Here is a 25,192-nt window from a genome sequence, read left to right as displayed (position 1 = left end):
GCTTCCAGCTAATGTAGACTTTGGAAGGCAGCAGTGCTCAATCGAGTTCCTGCCACCCATGTGAGAGACCTCAGCTCCTGATTTCAGACCATCCCAGTCCTGGCTATTGTAGGCATATGCTACAATGAAATGGGGTTGTTATCTTTACAAGGTAGTGATTTTGTTTCCTCTGGATTTATACACAGAAGTGGGATTGCTAGATAATATGGTAGTTCTATTTTTAAATGTTTGAGGAATTTCCACACTGTTTTCTGTATTGGCTCTACCACTTATATTTCCACCAATTGTTTTCAAAGGTTCCTTTTCTCACAACCTCACCACTATACATTTCGTCTTTTTGATGACAGACATTCTAACAGGTGTGAAGTGACATCTTGTTATGGCTTTCATTTACATTTCTGGTGATTAGTGATGTTGACCATTTTTTCATATATATACTACTTGTTGGTCACCTTGTATATGTCTTATTTTGAGAAATATTTAATCAGGTTCTCTGTCCATTTTTTAATTGAGTGATTTGTTTTCTTGCTATTGAGTTATACAGGTGCCTTATAATAGTTTAGATCTTAACCTCATATAAGAAATATGGTTTGCAAATAATCTCTCCTATTCTCTAAAATGTATCTTTATTCTATTGTTTCCTTTGCTGTATAGATTTTTACTTTGATGCAATTTGTCTACTTCTGCTTTTGTTGCCTAGGCAACAAATCTTTGTCTACTCAGGTGTCAAGAAGCTGTTTCTTCTTCTTTCTTTTTTAAATTAATTTATTTATGTGAAAGGCAGAGTTATAGGGCAAGAGTGAGTGAGTTTCCATCTGCTGGTTTACTCCCCAAATGGCTGTAAGAGCTAGAGTTGGGCTTGTCTGAAGCCTGAAGCCAGGAGCCAGGAGCTTCCTCTGGGTCTTCCAAATGGGTGCAGGGGCCCAAGTACTTGGGCCATGTTTCACTGCCTTCCCAGGTGCATTAGCAGGGAGCTGGATCAGAAGTGGAGCAGCCAGGACTTGAACCGGTGCCCAGATGGGATGCCAGTGCTGCAGACGGCAACTTTTACTGGCTACACCACAGTACACAGACTCAAGAGGCTTTTTCTTTACATTTCCTTCTATTGCTTTTGCAGTTTCAGGTCTTACATTTAGTTCTTTAATCTGTGTTGAGACCATTTTTTATATATGGTATAAATTAAAGGTTCAATTTCATTCTTCTGCTATTCCAGTTTTCTCAACATCATTTATTGAACAGATTGTCATTTTCCCATGTTTGATGTTGGTACCTTTTATTGAAGATCAAATGACTAAAAACACATAGATTTATTTCGCATCTCTGTTCCATCTCACTGGTCTATGTGTCTCTTTTTATGCTAGTACCATGCTGTTTTCATTACTATACCTTTGTGATACATTTTGAAATCAGATGGTATGATTTGTTATTTTTGCTCAAGATTGCTTTAGCTGTTGTGGTTCCATATGAATTTTAAGATTTCCTGTTTCCATGAAAAATTTCACTGAAATTTTGATAGGGATATAATAATCTGTGGAATGCTTTGGCCAGTTGAGCAATATTAATTTTTCTAATCCATAAACACAGGATACCTTTCCATTTATTTATGTCTTCTTTCCATTTATTTAAACTTCTTTTATCAACATTTTTCAGTGTACATATCTGTACACTGAAGTGAAAGAGCTTTCACTTCCCTGGTTAAATTTAATCTTAAATATTTTATTTTACTGATATTATTGTATACCGAATTATTTTCTTGATTTACTTTTTGGATAGTTTGTTGTTAATGTATAGAAATGTTACTGACATTTGTATGTTGACTTTACATCCTATAATTTTATTGAATTCATTTATTAGTTCTAACAGTTTTTTGGTAGGCCATAACTTTTTCAACTGCAGAACTGAAATTCTATATTCACTAAACAATAACTTCACTTACTCTTCTCTCCATGCCCTGACAACCACCATACAGCTCTCAGCTTCTACAAGTACCTCCCATAAGTAGAATTATATTATTTTGCTTTTTTGTGACTGGCTAATTTCACTTAGCATAATGTCCTAAAGGTGTATCCATATTGTAGCATATGTCAGAATCTCCTTCCTTTGTAAAGGCTGAATAACATTTCATTGCACCAAAATATAGCTTGAACATTCCTAATCCTAATCCAAAAATGTTCCACAATCTGATACTTTTTGAATATCATGTTGATGTTCAAAAGTTTTGGATTTTTTGGGGCCGGTGCTGTGGCGTGGCAGTTAAAGCTACCACCTGTAGTGCTGGCATCCCATAGGGGTGCTGTTTTGAGTCCTGGCTGCTCAATTTACAATGCAGCTCTGACATTGCCTGGGAAAGCACTAGAAGATGGCCTAAGTCCTTGGGCCCCTATATCAATGTGGGAGACCTGGAAGAAGCTCCAGGCTCCTGGCTTTGGATCAGCCCAGCTTTGGCTATTGCAGCCATTTGGGGAGTGAACCAGCAGATGGAAGTCCTCTCTCTCTCTCTGCCTCTGCTTCTAACTCTGCCTTTCAAATAAATAAATAAATCTAAAAAAAACCCAAAAGTTTTGGATTTGTGGTTTTTGGATTAAGAATGTTAGTCCAGTAAAGTCTATGAGGTGTTCGAAAATTCCCAAAACTCTAAAATCTAAAATATTTCTGGTTTCAAACAGTTCAGATAAGGGAGATTGAAACACATTTTGCTTATCTATGCATGTGTTGATCAACAGTCGGGTTACTTTTTCCATGCTTTAGCTACTGAAATGAATGCTTCTATGAACACAGTTGTACAAATATTTTTCTGAGACCCTGTTTTCATTTCTTCTGTGTATATACACATAAGTGGAACTCCTGCATCATATACTAATTCTATTTTTAACTCTATGAGGAATGTTCATACTGCTGCTGTACATTTTATATCCCCACTAAAAGTATACCAAGGTTCCAATTTTTCCATATTGTCAATAATACTGTATCTCTGTGTGTGTTAAACAGTAGCTATCTTACTGGATTTGAGGTGCTATATCATTGTAGTTTTAATTTGTATTTCCTTAATAACTGGTGATGTTGACTATCTTTTCATGTGCTTATTGGCCACTGGTGTATCTTCTTTGAAGAAATGTCTATTGCAACTCTTTGCTCATTTTTAAATTAAATTATTTTTGTTGTTTTAGGATTTCTCTCTATATTGTGGATATTAATCCCTTCTCAGATGCATCATTTGCAAATGTTTTCTCCCATTCTATTTGTTGCCTCCTCAGTCTGTTGGTAACTGTCATTGTCTTCTGATACACAAAACTTAAAAAAATGTAATATTCAAATTGCTTTTTGTGTTGTCTGTGCTTTTGATGTCATATCTGATAAATCATTGCTAGATCAAATGTTATGAAGCTTCTGCCCTGTTCTCTTTTAAGAAGAGGTTCACAATGGCAAAGGAAGACCCTTCTCTCTGTCTGTCTCTCTCACTGTCTACTCTGCCTGTTTAAAAAAAAAAAAAAGAAGAGGTTCATTGTTTTATATCTTATATTTAGGTATTTGATCCATTTTGAGTAAATTTTTTTAAACTTTCATCTGCTGGTTCACTGTCCAACGTGCTACAATGGCAAGGGCTGAGCCAGGAGCTTTTCTGGGGTCTCCCACATGGGTGACAGAGGCCCAAAGGACTTGGACCATCTTTTGAGGTAGGGATCCAATTTTACTTTTCTTGCATGTGGTATCAGTTTTCTCAGTACTACTTGAATAAAAGACTTTCCCATACTTGTTAATTTTGAAAAATTTTAAAGTATATTACCTATTCAACAAAAAACCTCTAACAAACTATAAGCAAAAACTGCAACAAAACTGCAAAATTCTCTTTGATTCTTTGCTATGTACACATTGGTAAGATAAATATTTACCAGTTTTTTTTACATCAGAGCAGTGTATTGTATACACTCTAGATGTGGTGCTAAAAGCCAATGAAATGTTGTTTCAACAAAAACATTTAGCTCTTTGGGCTAACTTGAGGCACAGTTTTAATCTGGGATATACTAAGTGAGTTCATAGTAGCAGAAAGGAAACAGGATGCTCAACTTTTAAGACTTTTGGTTTTTGAACTCTTGAGCAAAAACAATGGCTAGAATTTTGTAATATTTTAGAACATGCAACTTTGGTTGTTAACTATCCCTGCAAAAATCAAACGTTCCCTTAGTCATAACTTATTTTATTTAAAGAATTCTTAAACTTCAAATTTGTGTTATACTTAGCACTTAAAGACTTATTTATAAGTAATAAAAGGATTTTACCAATGCCTCCACCAGCATGAGGAGGGGCTCCAAAGCGAAAGGAATCAATGTAAGCCTTAATTTTCTCCAAATCTACAAAAGAGCAATCCAGAACAAAATTTATTACTTTATTTAAAAAATTCAATGAAAGTTAAAATACTGTTTGAGAAATCCTTAAAATTTTTATAATGTGTTATTTTCATAAGACACATGCTCCTAAATATATTTTAAGTAGTTACCAATTCCATGATGCAAGGCTCTCTCTGTCAGCAGCTGAGGATCATGTATTCTTTGGGCTCCTGATAATATTTCTTCTCCTCTCATGAACATATCGTAAGAGTTCGACTGTTTCTACAGGAAAAACAAACAAAAGAACACCGTTTTTCAAGTGCCTATCATCCTATTTCCATTATACACATATATAGGGAAAACAATACCTTAAGTGAAGAGCAAGTCTATTTATTCCATGGATTAGTGATGCAACCTGCTTTAATGAACATAATTTATTTCTCTAAAGTAGAATGAAATTACTAAAGCTTGCATAATTTCTTTCTCGCATGTCAGAGATTTTGTGCTCTCATTTTCTCATATCCTTCAATAACAAAAGTAACACATCTGACTTGTAAAGAAGTAGTGCTGATCCTTATTTTATCATACGAAGTGTTTTTTTTTTGCAAGCCTGCCTTAAGTGTTTTTTTTTATTTATTTATTTATTTATTTGAAAGAGTTACACAGAGAGAAGGAGAGGCAGAGAGAGAGAGAGAGAGAGAGAGAGAGAGAAGTCTTCCATCCACTGGTTCACTCCCCAGTTGGCCGCAATGGCTAGAGCTATGCTGATGCGAAGCCAGGAGCCAGGAACTTCTTTCTGGGACTCCCACACAAGTGCAGGGGCCCAAGGGTTTGGGCCATCTTCTACTACTTTCCCAGGCCATAGCAGAAAGCTGGACTGGAAGAGGAGCAGCCCGGACTCGAACTGGCACCCATATAGGATGCCAGCACTGTAGGAGGCAGCTTTACCTGCTATGCCGCAGCACCAGCCTCATGAAGTGTTTTTAACTGCGTTATGATTTTTGGGATTCCAAACTGTCATTTTTAAAAAGTATATTTACTTGAAAAGCAGAGTTACAGAGAGAGTGGGAAAGACAGAAATCTTCCACCTGCTTGTTTACTCCTCAGATGGCTCCAATGGCTAGGACTGGGCCAGGCCAAAGCCAAGAGCCTAGTGCTAAGAACTTGGAACTACATCTGGGAGTCTTCCATGTGGTTGGCAGAGGCCCAAGCACTTGGCCATCATCTGCTGCTTTCCCATGCACTTTAGAAAGGAGCTGGGTAGGAAGTGGAGTAGATGGGACTTAAATGGGCACTCATATGGGGTGCCTGTGTCACAGGTAGAGGCCCAACTCACCCCTAAATTGTCATTTTAATAAAATTTAAAAAAAATTTAAGCAAAGTAAACTGAAAATTGATTTACCAAATCTTAACCTGTTCTCTATCAGGTACCTAATAATAGCAGTTTTATCTTACTTCCCTAGTTTTTGAATAATTCCACTGGTCTCAAAGCATAATTCCTAGACCAGAAGCTTCAGTAGTACCTGGAACTTGTAAGAAATACAAATTATCAGTCCTTACCCCAGAACAACCAGAAGCTTTGAAGATGAGGTTTAGCAAGTTTTGTTTTAAAAGTTCTCCAGAGGTGGGGAAGGTATCTGGCTCAGTAGCTAAGACACTGGTCTGGATACCCACATGCCACAAGTCCTGTCTTTGCTTTGGATTTCACTTCCCTGCTTATGAGTACTCTGGGAAAGAGCAGGTAATGGCTCAAGTAGGTGAGTCCCTGTCAACCACACGGTAGACCTGGAAGAGTTCCTGTCTCCAGCTTTGGTTTGGCCCAGCTCAGGCCACTGTGGGCATTTGGTGAGTGAAGCAGGGGATGGGAGAGCTCTCTTTTTCTTTCTGCTTCTCAAATAAAAAACATAGGTGAATAAATACACATATAAAATTTTATGAAAGTCCTCCAAGTGATCCTGACACACACTAAAGTTTGGGAGCCACTGCAAGATGAAAAAATAGTAAAAGGCCAAAAGACTATTCATATTAACTTCCAGGACATAAAATGAATTCCTAGTGGAAGATCAATGACAGGATGATTTGCTAAAGTCTGCAAATCTGGTAGTGCTATTTATCTTTTATATCATCTTTCTACCTTATGAATCAAAAAAGTGACCCAGGAAAATTAATTTTTATTTAGATTTTCAGGACTAATTTGCTAGAATATAAAAACTCCACAAATCCTTTGATCTGTACTGACAGACAACAGTAGTAATATGTACAACAAAGTTAGTAGTGAAATGCAAATTACTAATGAAAACCATTATTCCCATTGTACAATCTGATGTAGTGACAAGGAAATCTTTCTTCTTCCCCCAAAAAGGTTATTTAAAATTAAATTACTTACAGGGTTTCTTGGGTCAGGCATTGTATAAAAAGGTCTTACAGCCAATGGATACTTATCAAGAATATAAAAATCCGTATCATACTATAAAAAGAACAGAGGCAATTAAAATACATTTAAAATACATAAAAAGGCTAATATTTTGATAATTATTTTTATTTACATTTTATTCATCAAAGTTACTATAGTTACTATATATATAATTAGTATATTTTGTCAAATAACAACTGATCCTATGGTATTTTGCCATGTTACAAGTTCTTCCAATATCTTAAGAGCTGTTTACTTTCAATCATAGTTCATTCATATATTTATTTTTCTAGGCATGTAATCTCGTTCCAGTTTCTCTCCTACTGTCAATTATGCTGTGGTAAATACTTTTAATTTTTTTATATACTAGCTCATCCAGTCTTTCAGATGCATTTTATGATTGTTCTGTTATCTGAAATCCATTAGAGTTTCATAGAAACTATGTTAAATCTATAAAATATTTTTGGGAAAAAATGACATCCTTTATAGTATTAATATTTTAAAAATACAAATATTTTTGCAACAGTTTAAATCTTTGCTTACATATTTAAATGAAATTGGGTAGTGTTTTTCCAAAATAACACTATAGAAATAACAATCACATGAAATTATGACATGTTTGATAAACCTACTGAGACCCAGATTTAATGAAAAAGTTCAATATATTTTAACTCTTCTTGAGTCTAAATCTTTTTTCTAAAATTGGAGATTAGAGAGAATGTGAACAGGGTAGACAAACTGGAATTGGATGTGCTGAAACAACATTTTAAAGGTATAAAAAAATCATTACTGTTTGGTTTCAGATTTGCCTTAACCATTTCAAGTGCAACCAGCAGGAGGAGCTCGAGGACTTTTTCAATTCCTTACATTATTCTCAGTTTTTTAAAGACTACCACACCAACTTTACCTTTTATCCTCTTTGGAGTTACACCATTAGAAAATAGGACAGGAAAGTAGCTTTCATATGAGGCAGAAAGGAAACTCACTCATCTTCAAATCTCATGAGATAGCAGGAGTGCTCAGGGAAGTTATATCTAAATAATTTCAAATATTTTTGATATCTTTTTAACTAATCTGACACAAGTATCACTTTGAGACACCTCTTGTATAACTTAGTACAACTACCAAATATTGAGTGAAAGTAAGTAGAGCCCGTCTGAATGTTTTTCTAAGAACTTTTAAAATATTGTCCCTTTGTTTTTTATTTATTCTGGAATCACATTATTTCTCAGATTAGTTCCCCCTGTAACTGTTCTTTAACACCAGGTTACATTTCAAATACAGAAAAAGAAACTCAACATGTACAAAAGAGTCCTACCTTCTCCTTTACCAAACGACCCAACAGTTTTTCATTTGGCGTGCTGAAAAAGAAACATGAATCATGTGTTTGAAGATTAAAGACTTTTAAGTTTAATATGGCAACCCTTCCACTTGAAGTTCTCAAAAGATAAAAAATTTGGCCATAACACATCAGTGTCTATCTCATTCCCTTTTTAAAAGGCAAATACTACTGAAAACCACTTATAAATGTTCCTAGTAAAGTGACTTAGTGCTGAGTAGGTTGTACCCAAATATTTAAAATCATAAATAAAATTTAGCAATTCATTGATTCAGAAATATCATAGATGAAATAATTTCTGACTATTACACATAATTCAAGTTCACTACACCAATCTGGGCTAGTCTAACAGTCTCTCCTTTTTGCTACTCTTTATCAAAGGTTTATAAAGTAAAAATCTGTATTTCTAAGTTTTCAAAATGTGATAGTGTTTATGTAAACATGTTAAATTTCTGCAGCCAAGAGGTAGCCTGTACTTTTTAAGAATGATTTTCAAAATATTTAAGAAAATATTGTCCAACTTAAAATAATTTCAAAACTTACTGTTTGTTTTAAAATGTCATCTATCAATATAGGGGATGCTTAAATGTGTGTTTGGACATACACCGTTTAACAAAAATAAGGGGTTATGAGTGAAATATCTGTTTAAGAATCCTAAAAAATGAGAAAAATCTCCTTTTCTCCTTTTATATAGATATATGATATAGATATATGATATATATGATGACTTAAATATTTTCACTACAAATCCCTGAATGAAATATAACTTGATAGTAATTTTCAATCTTTACTATATTATGTAACTTGTTTCAAAATTATATGTTATATATATGAACTGAATTTAGACTGTACTATATATCAAGTAAAGAACAGTGATTTTTCAGTCTTTTGGAGATACTGACAGTTTTATGCCCTAATCCTGGGTGGAGATGGATTTGGTTTGCTGCTTACTCTTTATAAATAATATCATTGATTAGAAAGTGAACAAACATATTCGATGATAAAAATCACAGGAAAACTCCTGTTTTCTTTCAAGGATTATAAATATGAGGGGGAAAAATGAAAAAATTGTGCTTAGAAACAAAGTTATTGAAACCTACATAAATCAAATTAAACATTTCTATTTCAGAACACTCATTATATAAAGTGGCATCATACTATATACCAAATTAACGGGATTTAAATTTATTAGCTACATAAAAATCATGTACTCTAATCATCTAATAAGGCTACTCTTTCATCTCTTAAGCCTAATTACCAAACTTTAAAAAAAATAAAAAACCAAAACCCACAAAGACAAACCTCAGATCGTCTTCATCTCCCATTTCAACTCCAGCTTCTCTAAGCATAGCCAATGCTTCACAATACTCTAGTCTTAAAGTTGGCTCCAAAAATTTGAATGGCTCACAGGGGAATTGTTTATTCACCATTTGGATTTCAGTCTGGAACCTATTTGTACAATGATTTAGTTAAAATGTGAGATAAATGGTTCCTCCACAAGAGGTCATTGTAGCAATATACTAAATCACTCTCTGAATCAGCATATGCACCATGAAGAATGTTAAAAAATTATTATGAAATGAAATTTAAATATTTAGAATATTTAATGTCGCTTCACAGTCCCATGTTTTTGTAACCACAAGGGCATTAAATGAGTTAAAAATTCCTTTATGGAGACAGTATTGTAGTGCAATGAATTAAGCCCAAATTTGTGATGCCAGCATCATTTATTGGAGTACCAGTTTGAGTCTTGGCTGCTCCATTTCCAAGTCAGCTACCTGCTAATAAGCCTGGAAAGGCAATGAATGATAGCACAAGTACCTGGGCTTCTGCCACCCATGTACGAGACTCAGATGGAGTTCCTGGCTTGTGGCTTTGGCCTGGTGCAGCCTTGGCCATCACAGTCATTTGGGAAGTAAACCAGTGGATGGAAACGTGCACTCTCTCTCTCACACACATTTTTTGTCTCTACCTCTGTCTCTGACACACTCTGCGTTTCAAATAAATTAACCTTTTTTTAAAAATAAAAAATTCTTATCTGAGATTTTATCTCCTAAATCTTTATGATGAACATTTTTAAATTAAAGGCCAGATTTTTTTTTTACCCCATTAGAATCTTGGCAATCTTTTTTAAGATTTTTATTTTATTCATTTCAAAGGGTTACAGAGAGAGAGGTAGCGGCAGAAGAGATCTTCCATCCGCTGGTTCACTCCCCATGTGGCTGCAACAGCCAGAAGTGAGCTGATCTGAAGCCAGGAGTCAGGAGCTTCTTTCAGGTCTCCCACATGGGTGCAGGGGACCAAGGACTTGGGCCATCACCTGCTGCTTTTCCACACCCATCAGCAGGCAACTGGATCACAAGTGGAGCAGCTGGGACTCGTGACATAATCTTATGGGACCATCATTGTAAATTTGAGGCCTTTTCCAAAATGTCCTTCTGAAGCACAGGACTAATTAAATGCATCATCGAACTGGCATACCTACCTGTCGATCAATCAATCAATATCAAACAAAAACTGTTTCAACTTAAGAATTCTTTTGTTTAAAAAGGAACCAAACTGATTTGAAATTAGGTCCATCTAAGATGTAATATGTCTTTTACCTTTCTTGAAGTCCTTTGAATATCTGCACCAAAGTATCAGCAATTTCTTCCATAACTTCATGATAATGGTAATTAAAAGCCATTTCAATGTCCAAACCAACAAATTCAGTAAGATGTCTGTGAGTATTTGAATCTTCAGCTCTGAACACTGTGAAGTTAAATAGCCAATGTTACTTTAAATTTTGGATAAATTGGAATTTAAATACAAAATTCAATTTAGCAGTACTCAAGTGATAGCATTGTAGTGCTGGAAGGACCTCTGACAAACCATCTGTTCAGCATTCTTCTGCATGGCAAGTACATTAAAAACTCCTATAGTCACACAGTAATAGCTGTACCAAATGTAAATTAATAATTGAGGCTCCCGAAAACTGCAAGGGAATTTAAGCTCCTGAGATGTTTTCAATAATTAAAAATAGATTCAATTTTGACCAATACAGTGAGTTCTCAATTTCATTAAAACCTGATTCAACTCCTCCTATACATTACATTTTTTGGTACTCTATTAGTTACCATTGATTAGGGAAAACATATGGTATTAATCTTTTTGGGAACTGTTTTATTTCACTGAGTGTATGTAAAAGAATGAAAATGACATTTTAAGATTTGATGATTGTTTACAGCCCTTGTCTCTACTGTTGCAGAACTGTTTTTTTTCTGCTATTTGTTGAACTCTTTACTTAGTGTAGGGTTAATCTTATGAGGAGAAAGTAAACTGAAAGTTGATCACTGTAAAAATTGAGAGAGAATAAGGGAGGGAGGAAGGAAGAGGTAGGGTGGGCGCATGAGTGGGTAGGAGGGTGGGGTGGGAAGTATCACTATGCTCCTAAATCTGTATATATGAAATGCATGATATTTGTATACCTTAAATAAAATTTTAAAAATTAAAAAAAAAACAAAACCTGACTCAAGCTAAATGAAAATATACAAAGAAGGAACATTACAGATATTCTAGCCATCAGCTTAGTCCAGCTATCATATTCTCACTGCATTTTCTTCCTTTCCAGTTTTCCCGACTCTAGCTCAGCTCAATATTCCTGTAATAGCCGGTTACAATGGTTCATAAATGACTGCTGTTCTAAGATATAAAATGTCAAAAACCTTTATGCTTTCACAATTTCATCCTAACCTATATTTCTCATTTCCTAATAATAACTGATCTTATATTTTTGTTTTTCCCCATTATTTTACTTATCCTGCTTTCTCTGATTAGAATGGCATCTCCATTGTCTGTATATGCTACTGTCTTTAAAGCTCATTTTAATTTGAATTTTTATGGTCACTCTAACAAACTTCATCTTCACCCTCTTTTTACTCTTTTTATACTTACTACATAATTAATACTAATATACTGACTGTACAGCACAACCTGATTATGTCATGAAAATAATTTGATTATTCCTTGTGACTGCTATATGTATACATGTCTTATTCAGTCTCGGGAGCTGAACAATGTTTATTCCCCTTTCACTCAAAAGCATGTTCTGCATATCAACACCATCAATAGTAACCTGGACTGTTGTGAGAACCACAGAATTCTGGAATCCCATATCTACTGGTCAGAATCTGCATTTTAACAAGATCCGTGTTTATTAACATTTGAGAAGTGCCAATTGATTCTTTCTTCACGTACATGCTCTCTAGCACAAGGCTACACAGGCAGCAGACGCTCACTAAGTAACTGGTTAATTAATTATAAAAACGAAGACATTAGTTAACGACCCTGCCAGTTTATTGAAAAGTATTTAATTTTTATTAAGCTATCAAATAATAAAACTCGCTCAGTTTTAAAGAATGAAGTAGGGCTGGCACTGTGGCATAGCAGGTGAGGCCGCCACCTTTGGTGCCAGCATCCCATGTGGACACCAGTTCAAGTCCTAGCTGCTCCACTTCTGATCCAGCTCTCTGCTGTGGCCTGGGAAAGCAGTGGAAGATGGCCTAAGTCCTTGGGCCCCTGCACCCATGTGGCAGACCTAGTAGAAGCTCCTGGCCCCTGCCTTTGGATCAGTGCAGCTCCTACTGTTGTGGCCAATTGGGAGTGAACCATCGGATGGAAGACCCCTCACCCCCCTCCTCCCTCCCTTTCTCTCTCTCTCTCTCTCTCTCCTCTTCTCTCTCTGTGTAACTCTGACTTTCAAATAAATAAATAAATAAATAAATCTTAAAAAAAAAGAATGACGTAAAGCTGTCTTTTTCTTATAATTAGCTTCATAAAAAAACTGCCACATGATTATGTGGATTTTTACTAAATGTATCTTTAAAACCAAGTTAACATAATCTCTTAAATATAAGACATTTGTTAGTAGTTTCTAATGGATTTTAGCATATTACTAAAGTACAAATAATAGTAGGTAAAAAAATTCTGGAATAAAATTGGTAGCAAGAACACAGAGGTACACCACAAACTTTCAACTGTACAAGGCTATAAAAAGACAGTAAGATATAATAATTGAAAGACTGTCCTGTAACATTGATAGGGAGCTGAAAGCATAGGCCAAGCGGCAGCTAATTCTATTCTAGTTGCACTTAAGAATAATAAATAATATACTTCTGCAGGTTGCGGCTTTACCAGCTATGCCAGAGCTCTGGCTTCTCAAAGCATTCATTTTTTTTTTTTTTTTTTTAATTTTTTTGACAGGCAGAGTGGACAGTGAGAGAGAGAGAAAGGTCTTCCTTTGCCATTGGTTCACCCTCCAATGGCCGCCGCGGGCAGCGCGCTGCGGCCGGCGCACCACGCTGATCCGATGGCAAGAGCCAGGTGCTTCTCCTGGTCTCCCATACGGGTGCAGGGCCCAAGAACTTGCGCCATCCTCCACTGCACTCCCGGGCCACAGCAGAGAGCTGGCCTGGAAGAGGGGCAACCGGGACAGAATCCGGCGCCCTGACCGGGACTAGAACCCGGTGTGCTGGTGCCGCAAGGCGGAGGATTAGCCTAGTGAGCCGCGGCACCGGCCAAAAGCACTCATTTTTACAATAAGATACTCCTAAGATAAAAAGTTTCTTCTGCATTCTTCTGTAGGAATATATAATGCTTATGATGCTACCCATTTGAATGATGCCCAGTTACTTAAAGAATTACTGAGGCACATACTGTTGCTTCTGCCTCAAAGTCTTGTTTTTGTTCAGCCTGCATATAAAAGAATTTAATTTTTCAAAATGTCTATTAACTATAACTACTGTGCATTTAATGAATTTGGAAAAAGTCTTTACTGAGAAGATCTTACCTGGTCCAATACAGAAAACCTTCTCAAAATCAGCACAGATGCACATTTGCTTGTACAGCTGTGGGGACTGGGCCAGGTATGCATTATTTTTAAAATATGACACAGTAAACACATTGGCTCCTCCTTCACTGGCAGCTGAAATATAAACATTTATATTATTACAATTAATTGTAAGAATATCAATGCAATACAATGTCTAATAAAGATAGTATAGTTTAAAATTTCTTTTCAGTTTATATTTTTGATCCAAGATCATTCTAAAAACAAAAATGGAAAATCAAGAATTGTAGATAAATCATAGTCTGTCTATCTACGTATGCCTTTATTTATGTGAGTCTACACAATTTATATTTAAGCCAGGTTTACTTCTTTGGACTTACGTGTTTTCATTTTGCTTCAATTTCAAATATATTAAAGCTACTTTGGAGTTGTAAAATTTAAAAAAAAAATAAGGAAAAGAGGCAATGTTCAATTTTGTATTTGTAACTAAATGCCCATCATGTACATTTCTTTAAAGTTAATTAAACAACTCTAAGAATGGGTAAAATGATTTAAAAGATATTCACACAAGAATGAAAATCAATGTGATTTTTCCATTAATAGTATTTAGTTGTTTTTAGACTACAGTTTGTAGAAAACATAACTAGACTACCTGTTCTGAAAGAAACCTATATAATAGAAATAGTTCCTGGCCTAATATGACGAGAATAAGAAGAGTCTTGCTTTGTGTGTTATTGCCTCAGGAGATATATTACTGATGTCGCTGACATGTTGACTGCTGCCATGCAGCAATTAACCTTAAAAGACACTTAGGATTCTCAAATTACAAAAATATAAACAACTTTGGGAAAAGCAAATTCAGTTTTAAAAATCAAGGTGAATATTTTGAAGCATACCTGAAATAATTTTAGGAGTCTGGATTTCCACAAAACCTTTGTTAATTAAAGTTTCTCGGAAGAGATGGCAGATTCCAGATTGGAGACGGAAGACTGCCTGACTAGTTGATGTCTGTAAGAGAATAATACAATCAAATTAGATCAATTTGACACGTTTACTGAGCACTCACTACATGTACCAAACGATGGAAACCTAAAGGTAAGTAAAATTATTCTCGCTGTCAACATGTTAAATGTCTTAACAATGGGGGAGAAGACAAAAAGCACATAAATCTAAGACAAGGCCAAGATGATAAGGCCTGATGGCATGTAATGACTATGTAAGATCATATAAAGCTATTCTTACTACAAATGCTCAGTGAGCAGATGTCTTAATTTCTAAGAACTCCACTAAAGATAGTATTTGTTAACAATTAATGGAACATTGTACTTGTGAATTCTCTTAGTGTGTTTTGCCCCTGCACCCATGTGGGAGACCCAGAAGAAGCTCCTGGCTCCTGACTGGCCCAGCTCTGGCTGTTGTGGCCATTTGGGGAGTGAACCAGCAGATGGAAATCTATCTCTTTGTCTCGGTAACTCTCTCAGATAAATAAATCTTTCTTAAAAAAAAAAAAAAAAAAAAAAGCAGTCACTGAATACATTTTACTGCCACTTCTCTCTTTTACTTACCTGACTAACTATAACCTTTATTATCACCTATGTATTAATAGAAATTTCACTAATTAAGTATTATAAAGACCATCCTGTGCGCATATTCTTTATTTCCTGACTGCATAAACAAGCACATTAGTATGTAATATTTATTAGGAAAACATATCTATGATATATATATAAGAAAAAGTACTTTTTTCTTACTATTTTTTAAACAGATTTATTTACTTATTTATTTATTTATTTGAAAGAGAGAGAGAGAGACAGTACCTTCCATCCACTGGTTTACTCCCTAAAAGGTCAGTTCACTTCACAAATGACAGCAATGGCCCTGGCTGAAGTTAGGAGTTGGAACTCCATCCCATGTAAGTGCAGGAGTCCAAGGACTTGGGCCATCCCCCATTGCTTTCTAGGCACATTAGCAGGAAGTTTGACCAGAAGTGGAGCAGGTGGAACTAGAACCGGCACCCATGTGGGATGCCAGCACTACAGGCAGAGCTTAACTTGCTCTGTCACAGTGTCAGCATTCATTAGATTCTTTAAGGCTCCTGCTAACTGTTAGAAAACAGGCAACTACTTGATTAGTGATTAGTTACTCAGATTCTAGTAAATCCCAATTTTCCTCAAGCATTTACCTGCTGGAGAATATTCCCAAGTACATTCTGTTTTAAAGGTTTAATCAGAGAATTGCCAAGAGAGTAAAGAATGAGGATGGGGAAAAGAGTTAAGCAAAAAAGAAATATTAAATATAAGATGTTCTTTAAAGTAAATAATGAGGAAGAAAAATAAAGTTTTTCAAAATAAATCCTTAACTATTTTGATTACTTATTATACAAAAAAAATTCTTTACTGAAAAGAGAATTACATTCTTGCTACTGAATTCAGACCAGCTACCTCTGATAATGAGAAGACAAAGTCAGTATTAAGTTTGAGTATCTCTGTAAACCTTTGCCCAGAGGAAAGTAAAAAATTGTCCATCAACCCAGGCTGGGCAGCTGGTCCAGCAGAGGAACAGTGCTCAGCAGATTCTATCACAGTCTGAGATTACCTACTTTTGAGATTATCTTTCAACTTTTATTCCTTCTTCAAAAGACATTATCATTCCTACACTAGAGGGAAACAAAGTAGTTAAAATCTAAGAAAGAGTAAAGGTAGTTTTCCCTCTTTTGGTCAAGTCAAATTATATATAAATATATATAATATTCATATACATTATATATTATACTACATATAATATATAAATATATTATATTAATAACTATACATCATATATTAATATATAATATATATTATATATATTTGACTTGAATATAGAATTTATTCAATAATATATCTAAAGATATATTAGAATATATCTAAAGAATATAGAATATATCGAGGCTGGCGCCACCACACCGGGTTCTTGTCCCAGTTAGGGCGCCGGATTCTGTCCTGGTTGCTCCTCTTCCAGTCCAGCTCTCTGCTGTGGCCGGGGAGTACAGTGGAGGATGGCCCAGGTCCTTGGGCCCTGCACCCGCATGGGAGACCAGGAGAAGCACCTGGCTCCTGGCTTCGGATCAGCGTGGTGCGCTGGCCGCAGTGGCCATTGAGGGGTGAACCAATGCAAAAAAGGAAGACCTTTCTCTCTCTCTCTCACTGTCTCTGCCTGTCAAAAAAAAGAATACAGAATATATCTACAGAATATATCTAAAGAGAAAAACCGTAGTTTTTTAATACCTCGATTTAAATTAAAAAAAAATCATCTGTGAGACAGAGAGCTCCTATCCACCGCTTCACTCCTCAAATGCCTGCAATGGCTTGGATTAGTCTTGGCTGAACCAGAGCCAGGAACCCAATTACTTGGGTCATCACTGCTGCTGTCTGGAGTCTGCAACAGCAGAAAGATGGAGTCAGGCACCGTGACGGCTAGTAGTGAACTGAAGTATTCCAATCTGAAACATGGGTAGTCGTAACGAATGTCTTTAAAAAAAAAAAAAATCTACCAATTTATCTAAAAGGCAGAGTGATAGAGAGCTTCCATTTGCTGGTTCATGACTCCAAATGGATGAAACAGTTGGTGTTGGGCCAGGCTGAAGTCAGGAGCCTTATCTCAAATATGAGTAGCAGGAACTTATGTTCTTGAGCCATCACCCACTGCTTTTCCAGATACATTAAGCAGGGAGATAGATCAGAAATGTACTCCAAGGCCGGCGCCGCGGCTCACTAGGCTAATCCTCCACCTTGCGGTGCCAGCACACCGGGTTCTAGTCCCGGTCGGGGCACCAGATTCTGTCCCGGTTGCCCCTCTTCCAGGCCAGCTCTTTGCTGTGGCCAGGGAGTGCATTGGAGGATGGCCCAAGTGCTTGGGCCCTGCACCCCATGGGAGACCAGGAGAAGTACCTGGCTCCTGCCATCGGATCAGTGCAGTGTGCCGGCTGCAGCACGCCGTCCATGGCGGCCATTGGAGGGTGAACCAACGGCAAAGGAAGACCTTTCTCTCTGTCTCTCTCTCTCACTGTCCACTCTGCCTGTCAAAAAAAAAAAAAAAAAAAAAAAAAAAAAAAAAAAAAAAGACAGTATAGTAATTTGAGGTTAAGGCAAAAACTAACAATTTTCCAAATTCACACCCAGATAGTGGAATGTATAACAAAAGAAATACATGTTCAATAAAGTATTTCCCTTCTAACTCTTTCAAGTAAATAAATAAATCTTTAAAAAAAGAGAAAAAAACTATCTCAGTACAAGGACTATTAAACCTTTTCAGAACTGGAGTTCAAGGACTGGGTTTTATTTTTCTAAAAATAATTTTTTTTAAGTACAGAAAAATTTGTTTTCTGCTTTCTGTTAACTGTTGTCTTCTACCTCATGTCTACTGTGACCATCTCTATTATAACATCTACCCCAGGGCCAAACAAAAAGTTGGCATATAATTAATATTTATTTAATGAATGATGAGGAGTATTATTTTTCCATATATAACTGAAGTATTTATTTGACCCAAGACAATTTTCAGATTGAAACATCACAGAAATCAGTATCATCATTAGTATGGTTTATCACTTTAATGTTAAAGAAAGCTTTTTCCTCTTTCATTTATGTATGTTTTTAAAAAATACATTATTTACTTTTTTATATTTGAAAGGCAGAGTTATTGAGAGAGGAGGACAGAGCAAGAGGTCAGTCTTCCATCTGCTGGTTCACTCCCCAAATGGCCACAGGGGCTGGGCCAGGCTGAAGCTAGGAGCTCGGAGTGTCTTCTGGGATTCCAACGTGGGTGCAGGGGCTCAAGGACTTAGGCCATCTTCTGCTGCTTCCCTAGGTGCATTAGCATAGAACTGGATAGGAAGTGGAACAGCTGGGTCTTGAACCAGCACCCATATGGGATGCCAACATCACAGGCGGAGGCTTAACCTGCTATGCCACAATGCTAGCCCCTCATTTATGTATCTTTTTTTTTTTTTTAAGATTTATTTTATTTATTTGAAAGACAGAGTTACAGAGAGAGAGAGGTCTTCCATCTGCTGGTTCATCCCCAGATGGCTGCAACAGCCAGAGCTGTGCCAATCCAAAGCCAGAAGCCAGGAGCTTCTTTCGGGTCTCCCATGCGGGTGGCAGGGGCCCAAGGACTTGGGCTGTCTACTACTGCTATCCTAGGCCATAGCAGAGAGCTGGATCAGAAGGCGAGCAGCAGGGACCAGAACCGGTGCCCATATGGGGTGCCAGTGCTTCAGGCCAGGGCTTTCACCCACTGCGCTGGCCCCTCATTTATGTATCTTAAGGGAAAGGTAAGTAGTAATTGGAAGTTAGTAGGGGCTGAGCACCCCAATATGAAAATAAGAAAACTAAAATGTTCTAAAATCTAAGCTTCTTAACTACTGACACCATAAATGAAAAATTATAAATCATGAAACTTTGTTTCATGTACCAAATTACATATGAAACATAATGAATTTTGTGCTTTAGATTTGGGTCTCACCCCTAAGATATCTCATTATATATATATGTAAATATTCCAAAAATCCTCCCTCCACTCCAAATCCAAAATATGAAACACTTCTGGTCTCATGCATTCACAATAAGGCATATTCTACCTGTCATAGAAAAGAAGGTAGAAAGACATTGATAAAATGATATCTGGTTTAATTTTCCAGGGAAGTACTGTAAAAAAAATCAGAATGATATAGAATTTTGGTCAAGCAAAAGTAATCTCTGTGAGAAATAATCTGAACTGCTTGCAATTTTTATTATATTACTGTAATGAGGCATTTCCAGCAGTATCAAGGTTAACTCTGTGCCAAGACATTCTAATGTAAGACAAAAATGCTAGTAGATCAAATATGTTTTTCCCATGGATAGACCTTGTAATATACACTGCAGTGCTAAGCATTCCCAAAAGATTATCCTGCTTGGTATGTTGGTCCTAAGGTCAACAGTTACAGCATCCCCCAGGATACCTCCCCTGTCTATTTCAGACTATCCAGATCTAGTCACAGAACTCCTACAGCTGTGGTGAATACACCCATATGATTTTCACTGCAGTCCAAAGTTCCCAATATTCTATCTGCTGCTGACATAAAGCAGCCTTCTGCTATAATTTTTGTCATAATGGTTTCAGGAAAGGATGGGAAATGGGCTTATTTCCCATCAGTTAGCAGAGGCTGCAATGAATGCTGTGTGGCTACTCTAAACTCATCAGAAACTAGTATGTAGTATGTTGTGACTGACTGGGGGATATTCGCTGTGGATGCTGGGGATAAACAGCTCATGTACTTGCCTTGACTTAAAGGATTAACAGTTTGTAAAGGAGAAAAGGCGGCTGGGGAGAGGGTAGATGAAGACAAAGATGACACATTTCAAATCAGAAGATCCATATAGTAAGAAACTATAACCATAAAGTCATATGCATTCATTAATCCCCAGACTCAAACTGAGGTTCATTATTGAGCAGTAATACACATACTCTTTTTCCCAGAATATACCTGATCATACAGAATGTGCTACACAAATACATAGTCTGAGTGTACCTCAAAATGTATATAGACAAATGGAATTAAAAGGTAAGTTTATTTTGGTACAAAAAATTTCAAATTCTATGCATAGTTTTTTTTTAATAATATACATTTTCCACGAACTTTTTGAAGATCCCTATTATGGGCTATTGCTGGTACTGTGGTTCAAGTGGTAGCATTAAGGGTAATGTGGTATACTGGTCAAGAAAGGGAACTTGGGGTATCCTATAATAGGATCGTTTAAGGGTAAGATTGCTTCTTTTTTCTTTTTTTTTTTAAGATTTACTTATTTATTTGAAAGGCAGAGTTACAGAGAAAGGAGGGACAGAGAGAGACAGAGAGGTCTTCCATCTGCTGGTTTACTTTCCTAATGGCTGCAACAGCCCAAGCTAAGCAGATTTGAATCCAGGAGCCTGAAGCTTCTTCTGGGTCTCCCACGTGGGTGCAGGGGCCCAAGGACTTGGGCCATCTTCCACTGCTTTCCCAGGCACATTAGCAGGGAGGTGGATTGGAAGTGGAGCAGCTGGAATTCAAATCAGTGCCCATATGGGATGCTTTTAAGTTCTGAATTACCTATTCCCTTTGCCAATACAAAGATAAAAAAGAGCTAAAATGATACTTGTAAAATGCCTGAATTTTGGGGCAAGCATTGTGGTGCTGCTTGGGATGCCTGCAACCTACACTGGAGGGCCAGTTAAGAGTCCTGGCTACTCTGCTTCCATTCCAGATTCCTGGTAATGCACCAGGGAAGCAGATGATGGCTCAATTACTTTAGTTCCTGCCACCCACATGACATACCTGGATGGAGTTCAAGGCTCCTGGCTACTGTATGGCCCAACCCCCGTTGTTGTGGGCATTTTGGGGAGTGAACCAGCAGATGTAAGATCTATTCCTCTGTCACTCTGCCTTTCAAATAAATAAATAAATGAACAAATCTTTACAATAAAATCCCTAAATTTTTAATATGATCTAGTGAGTGCTGTGTACAAAAAGAAAAAAATAGCACAAGATACGAACATTTGAATTCAGGTTTTTCCAGCAATGAGAATTTCCTTAACATTTTAACATTCTTAAAATCCAGGAGACAAGGCCGGCGCTGCGGCTCACTAGGCTAATCCTCCGCCTGTGGCACCAGTACTCAGGGTTCTAGTCCCAGTTGGGGCACCTTGGGGTGCCGGTTCTATCCTGGTTGCTCCACTTCCAGTCCAGCTCTCTGCCGTGGCCTGGGAAGGCAGTGGAGGATGGCCCAAGTGCTTGGGCCCTGCACCCGCATGGGAGACCAGGTGGAAGCACCAGGCTCTTGGCTTCGGACTGGTGCAGCATGCCGGCCGTAGCTGCCATTTGGGGGGTGAACCAACCAAAGGATGGAAGACCTCTCTCTTGGATCGGCGCCAGCCACAACGCGCTGTAGCGGCCACTTGGGGAGTGAACCAATGGAAAAAGGAAGACCTTTCTCTCTAACTCTGCCTGTCAAAAAAAAAAAAAAAAAAAAAAAAAAAGCAAGCCAGGAGACAGTATTTTTTTTTTATCAGAACACCTGCCTAGAATAGTTTATGGAAAAAGTAATTTATTACATGAAAAACAGCGTTAGGTTGCTCTAGAACAAACATGGAAAGATATCTTGGAATGTTTCATAAAAGAATAGTGGGGCCAGCACTGTGCATCCCATATAGGCTCTGGTTCAAGTTCCAGCTGCTCCACTTCTGATCTAGCTCCCTACTAATGGGCCTGGGAAAGCAACGGAGGAAGGCCCAAATTCTTGGGCCCCTGCATCCACATAGAAGACTAGGAAGAAGGTGCTGGCTCCTGGCTTCAGTCTAGCTCAGTCTTGGCTGTTGTGGCCATTTGGGGAGCGAACCAGCAAATGGAAGATCTCTCTCTCTCTCTCTCGCTGTCTCTCCCTCTCTCTAACTATGTCTTTCAAATAAGCAAAATAAATCTTAAAAAAAAGAGAGAAGAGAAAAGCATCTTTTTCTTTTATTGGCAACTTCTCCAACCCTTGACTTCACCAAGAATCTATAGAAGAGTTGGTTTTAGATAACAGTATAGACAGAAAGTAAGAGCTTAAAGATTTAAAGCTATTAATATATACAATGTTTCCCAAAATGTAAAGTCAAAGTAGAGGTTAAAAATGTGAAAGCTTGAAATGACCAAATAATATGAATGACATTTTCTGAGTGGTACAGGGCAAAGCAAAGGACACTGGATTCTTGTAACATGTTAGGCTATGTGGGCCCAGAATACCAGACCCTTCTTCAGTGGTTTTTAACTTGAGAGGCAGGGAAGGGGAGAGGGGCAGAGGGGGGGAGGGAAAAGGAGAAGGAAGAGGAGAGAAGGAAAGAGGGAGAGAGAGGGAGAGAAACGGGGAGAGGGAGAGAAACGGGAGAAACGGGGAGAGGAAGAGGGAAGAGGGAAGAGGGAGGAGGGAGGAGGGAGGAGGGAGGAGGGAGAGGAAGGAACGGCAAGAAACAACAAACAGTGCTTCCATCCACTGGTTCAGGAGCTGAAGGCAGGAACCAAACTTGGGAATTCTGATGTGGGACATAGGTGTCTTAAATGCTAAGCTACATCTGCTCTTCCTCCAGCTTTTTTAAAAGGCATCTGTTTTATCATTAAAGCTCCTATTTTCCTTTTTTTAAAAATATTTATTTTATTTGAAAGGCAGTTATAGGGAGGCCGAGTGAGTGAGTGAGAGAGAGAGAGAGAGGTCTTCCATCTGCTGGTTCACTCTCCAGATGGTTGCAATGCCTGAAGCTGTGCAGATCCAAAGATAGGAGCTTCCTCCAGGTTTCCCACACAGATGCAGGGGCCCAAGGACTTGGGCCATCTTCCACTGCTTTCCCAGGCCACAGCAGAGCTGGATCAGAAGTGGAGCAGCCAGGACTTAAACCGGTGCCCGTATGGGATGCCGGCACTGCAGGCGGCAGCTTTACCCACTACGCAATAGTGTCAGCCCCAAAGCTCCCATTTTTCAACAGTGGCAATGAATTTAACAAAACAAAACAGCAAAAACCCAGGGCCAAAACAGAGGCACAAACCAGTAACAACTCTTGTGAACAGCATGGTCATGTATAATATGATGCTTAACTCCTGTGGCCGAAATATATGAAAAACCTGAGGTTTCTAGTAGTATCAAGGGGACTTCTGATTACTGTTCACTTTTCTATAAATTAAAATGAAGAGGGTATAAGCAGACAAAAAGCAAATAAGTAGTAATATCACATGAGTGCACAATAAGGGTAGGCTCATGTGACTGTGAAGAGTTTGAAAGAACTCTAAAGGTGACAAAGAATTTGAGCTTTAGGTAGAATATTTAAGTAAGGAGGAAGATGTGGTCAAAACATTAAGAAAGATAATGGTTTTACCACGATGATGAAACCACTGAACTCTTTCACTTGCAACCAAATCAGAAAGGGAAACAGAAACGGAAAACCCCTAAGACTCCAGTTTAAGCCATCAGGGTGAACTATTTTTTCATTCATTCTATACTCAGTTCAAATTCAAAGGAATAAGCTATTAATTACTTATCTCTACCTGGTCTTTCTAAAATGTGAACATAATTTCTTTCACAATTTTGCAGTGATTTTAGTGGTTATGTTTCAACTTGCTATCTAACTTGTACAAAACAGGTATCACCTGGAAGCAAGTCTATTTATTGGCTTTAAGCTCATTTGGGATTCGGAAACAAATTGAGTCAATATCCCATAAAATGGTATCTGACCCTGCTGCCTGTAGTTAAAAAAAAGAAAAATTTATTTATCTATCTGAAAGGCATAGCAACAGAAATACAGAGAATTTTCATCTGCTGACTGACTTCCCAAATGACTACAAAATGCAGGGTTGGGCCAAACCCAAGCCAGGAGGTAGTAACTCCATCTGGATTTCCCTCAAGGGTGGCAGGGGCCTAAGTACTTTGGCCATCCACCACCTGCTGCCTTCTCAGCTACATTAGTAGGAACTGGATCAGAATAGGAGCAGCCAGGACTTGAACTGGCACTCTCATATTGGAGTGCCTGCAGTTCTTTTTAGGGGAAGGGTCAATGAGAAAGGTAAACTGTTTCCTGTATTATCATACTTACATAATTAAGTATTATCATACATAAGCAAATACAACTTAGTTCTAAATGCTTGGGACAGGTATGGTATTCCCGTCCATCTCAACTTTGGTAATAATCAGGTCACTTAAAAAAATAAATGAGGCATACCCTAAGATCAATGACTCTGTTGTCTAGTCTTGTATCTTGGTTAACAGTAGCTCTTCCCTCCTAAAAAAAAAAAAAAGACGAAAAAACAGATTTTACTAATTTTTTGAAGAACACAAAAAACATGTTTAGGAGCTATATTTATTTTTAAGTGAGAATGGATATGTGCATGTTAATTTTATGCCTCAAAATCAGGGATCCAAAATAATGGTTAAAACAACTGAAATGAGAGAAAAGTTAATGTTAGAGAGAGAGGGGGAAGGGGGAAGTGGAGAAATGAGAATGAATAGATAGATGCTAAAGCTTTTTTTCCCCCTCTTTCCCTCCTCCAGCTCCAAAAGCCTTGCCTCACTATTGAGACAACAGAAGAATTAACAACCTGTACCTTCATTGATTCCCGGATTTACTTGCTAGTCCTAAATTCAAGGAGCAGACAAAAACTGACATAAAGTAGTAGTTCTCAAAGTGATTTCTTTTGGGGAGTCCATGAAGTTAAACTTCTTTTTCCATAAAAATGCTTTTTCACTCATTTTTCATGAGTATAGTGAGTT

The 25,192-nt window shown here is 37.4% G+C and overlaps 1 protein-coding gene across 1 annotated transcript in view; it reads right to left on the bottom strand.

Annotated features, from left to right (window-relative positions):
* Window positions 1-4,277: 4,277 nt before the first annotated feature.
* Window positions 4,278-25,192, bottom strand: part of DARS1 (aspartyl-tRNA synthetase 1) — a gene marked incomplete at its 3' end in the record, with an annotated part of 66,391 nt that continues 45,476 nt past the window's right edge. Inside the window, 9 exon segments of the mRNA XM_070070986.1 lie at window positions 4,278-4,349; window positions 4,496-4,607; window positions 6,712-6,792; window positions 8,057-8,099; window positions 9,380-9,526; window positions 10,681-10,828; window positions 13,905-14,039; window positions 14,801-14,912; window positions 24,645-24,704. Of these exon segments, the coding sequence (XP_069927087.1) occupies window positions 4,278-4,349; window positions 4,496-4,607; window positions 6,712-6,792; window positions 8,057-8,099; window positions 9,380-9,526; window positions 10,681-10,828; window positions 13,905-14,039; window positions 14,801-14,912; window positions 24,645-24,704 (910 nt within the window).

Source organism: Oryctolagus cuniculus, chromosome 3 (genome assembly GCF_964237555.1).
Source record: "Oryctolagus cuniculus chromosome 3, mOryCun1.1, whole genome shotgun sequence".
Lineage (NCBI taxonomy): Eukaryota > Metazoa > Chordata > Mammalia > Lagomorpha > Leporidae > Oryctolagus > Oryctolagus cuniculus.
The sequence above is the reverse complement of the archived record's forward strand: the minus strand, read 5'-3'. Positions and strand labels throughout refer to the sequence as shown.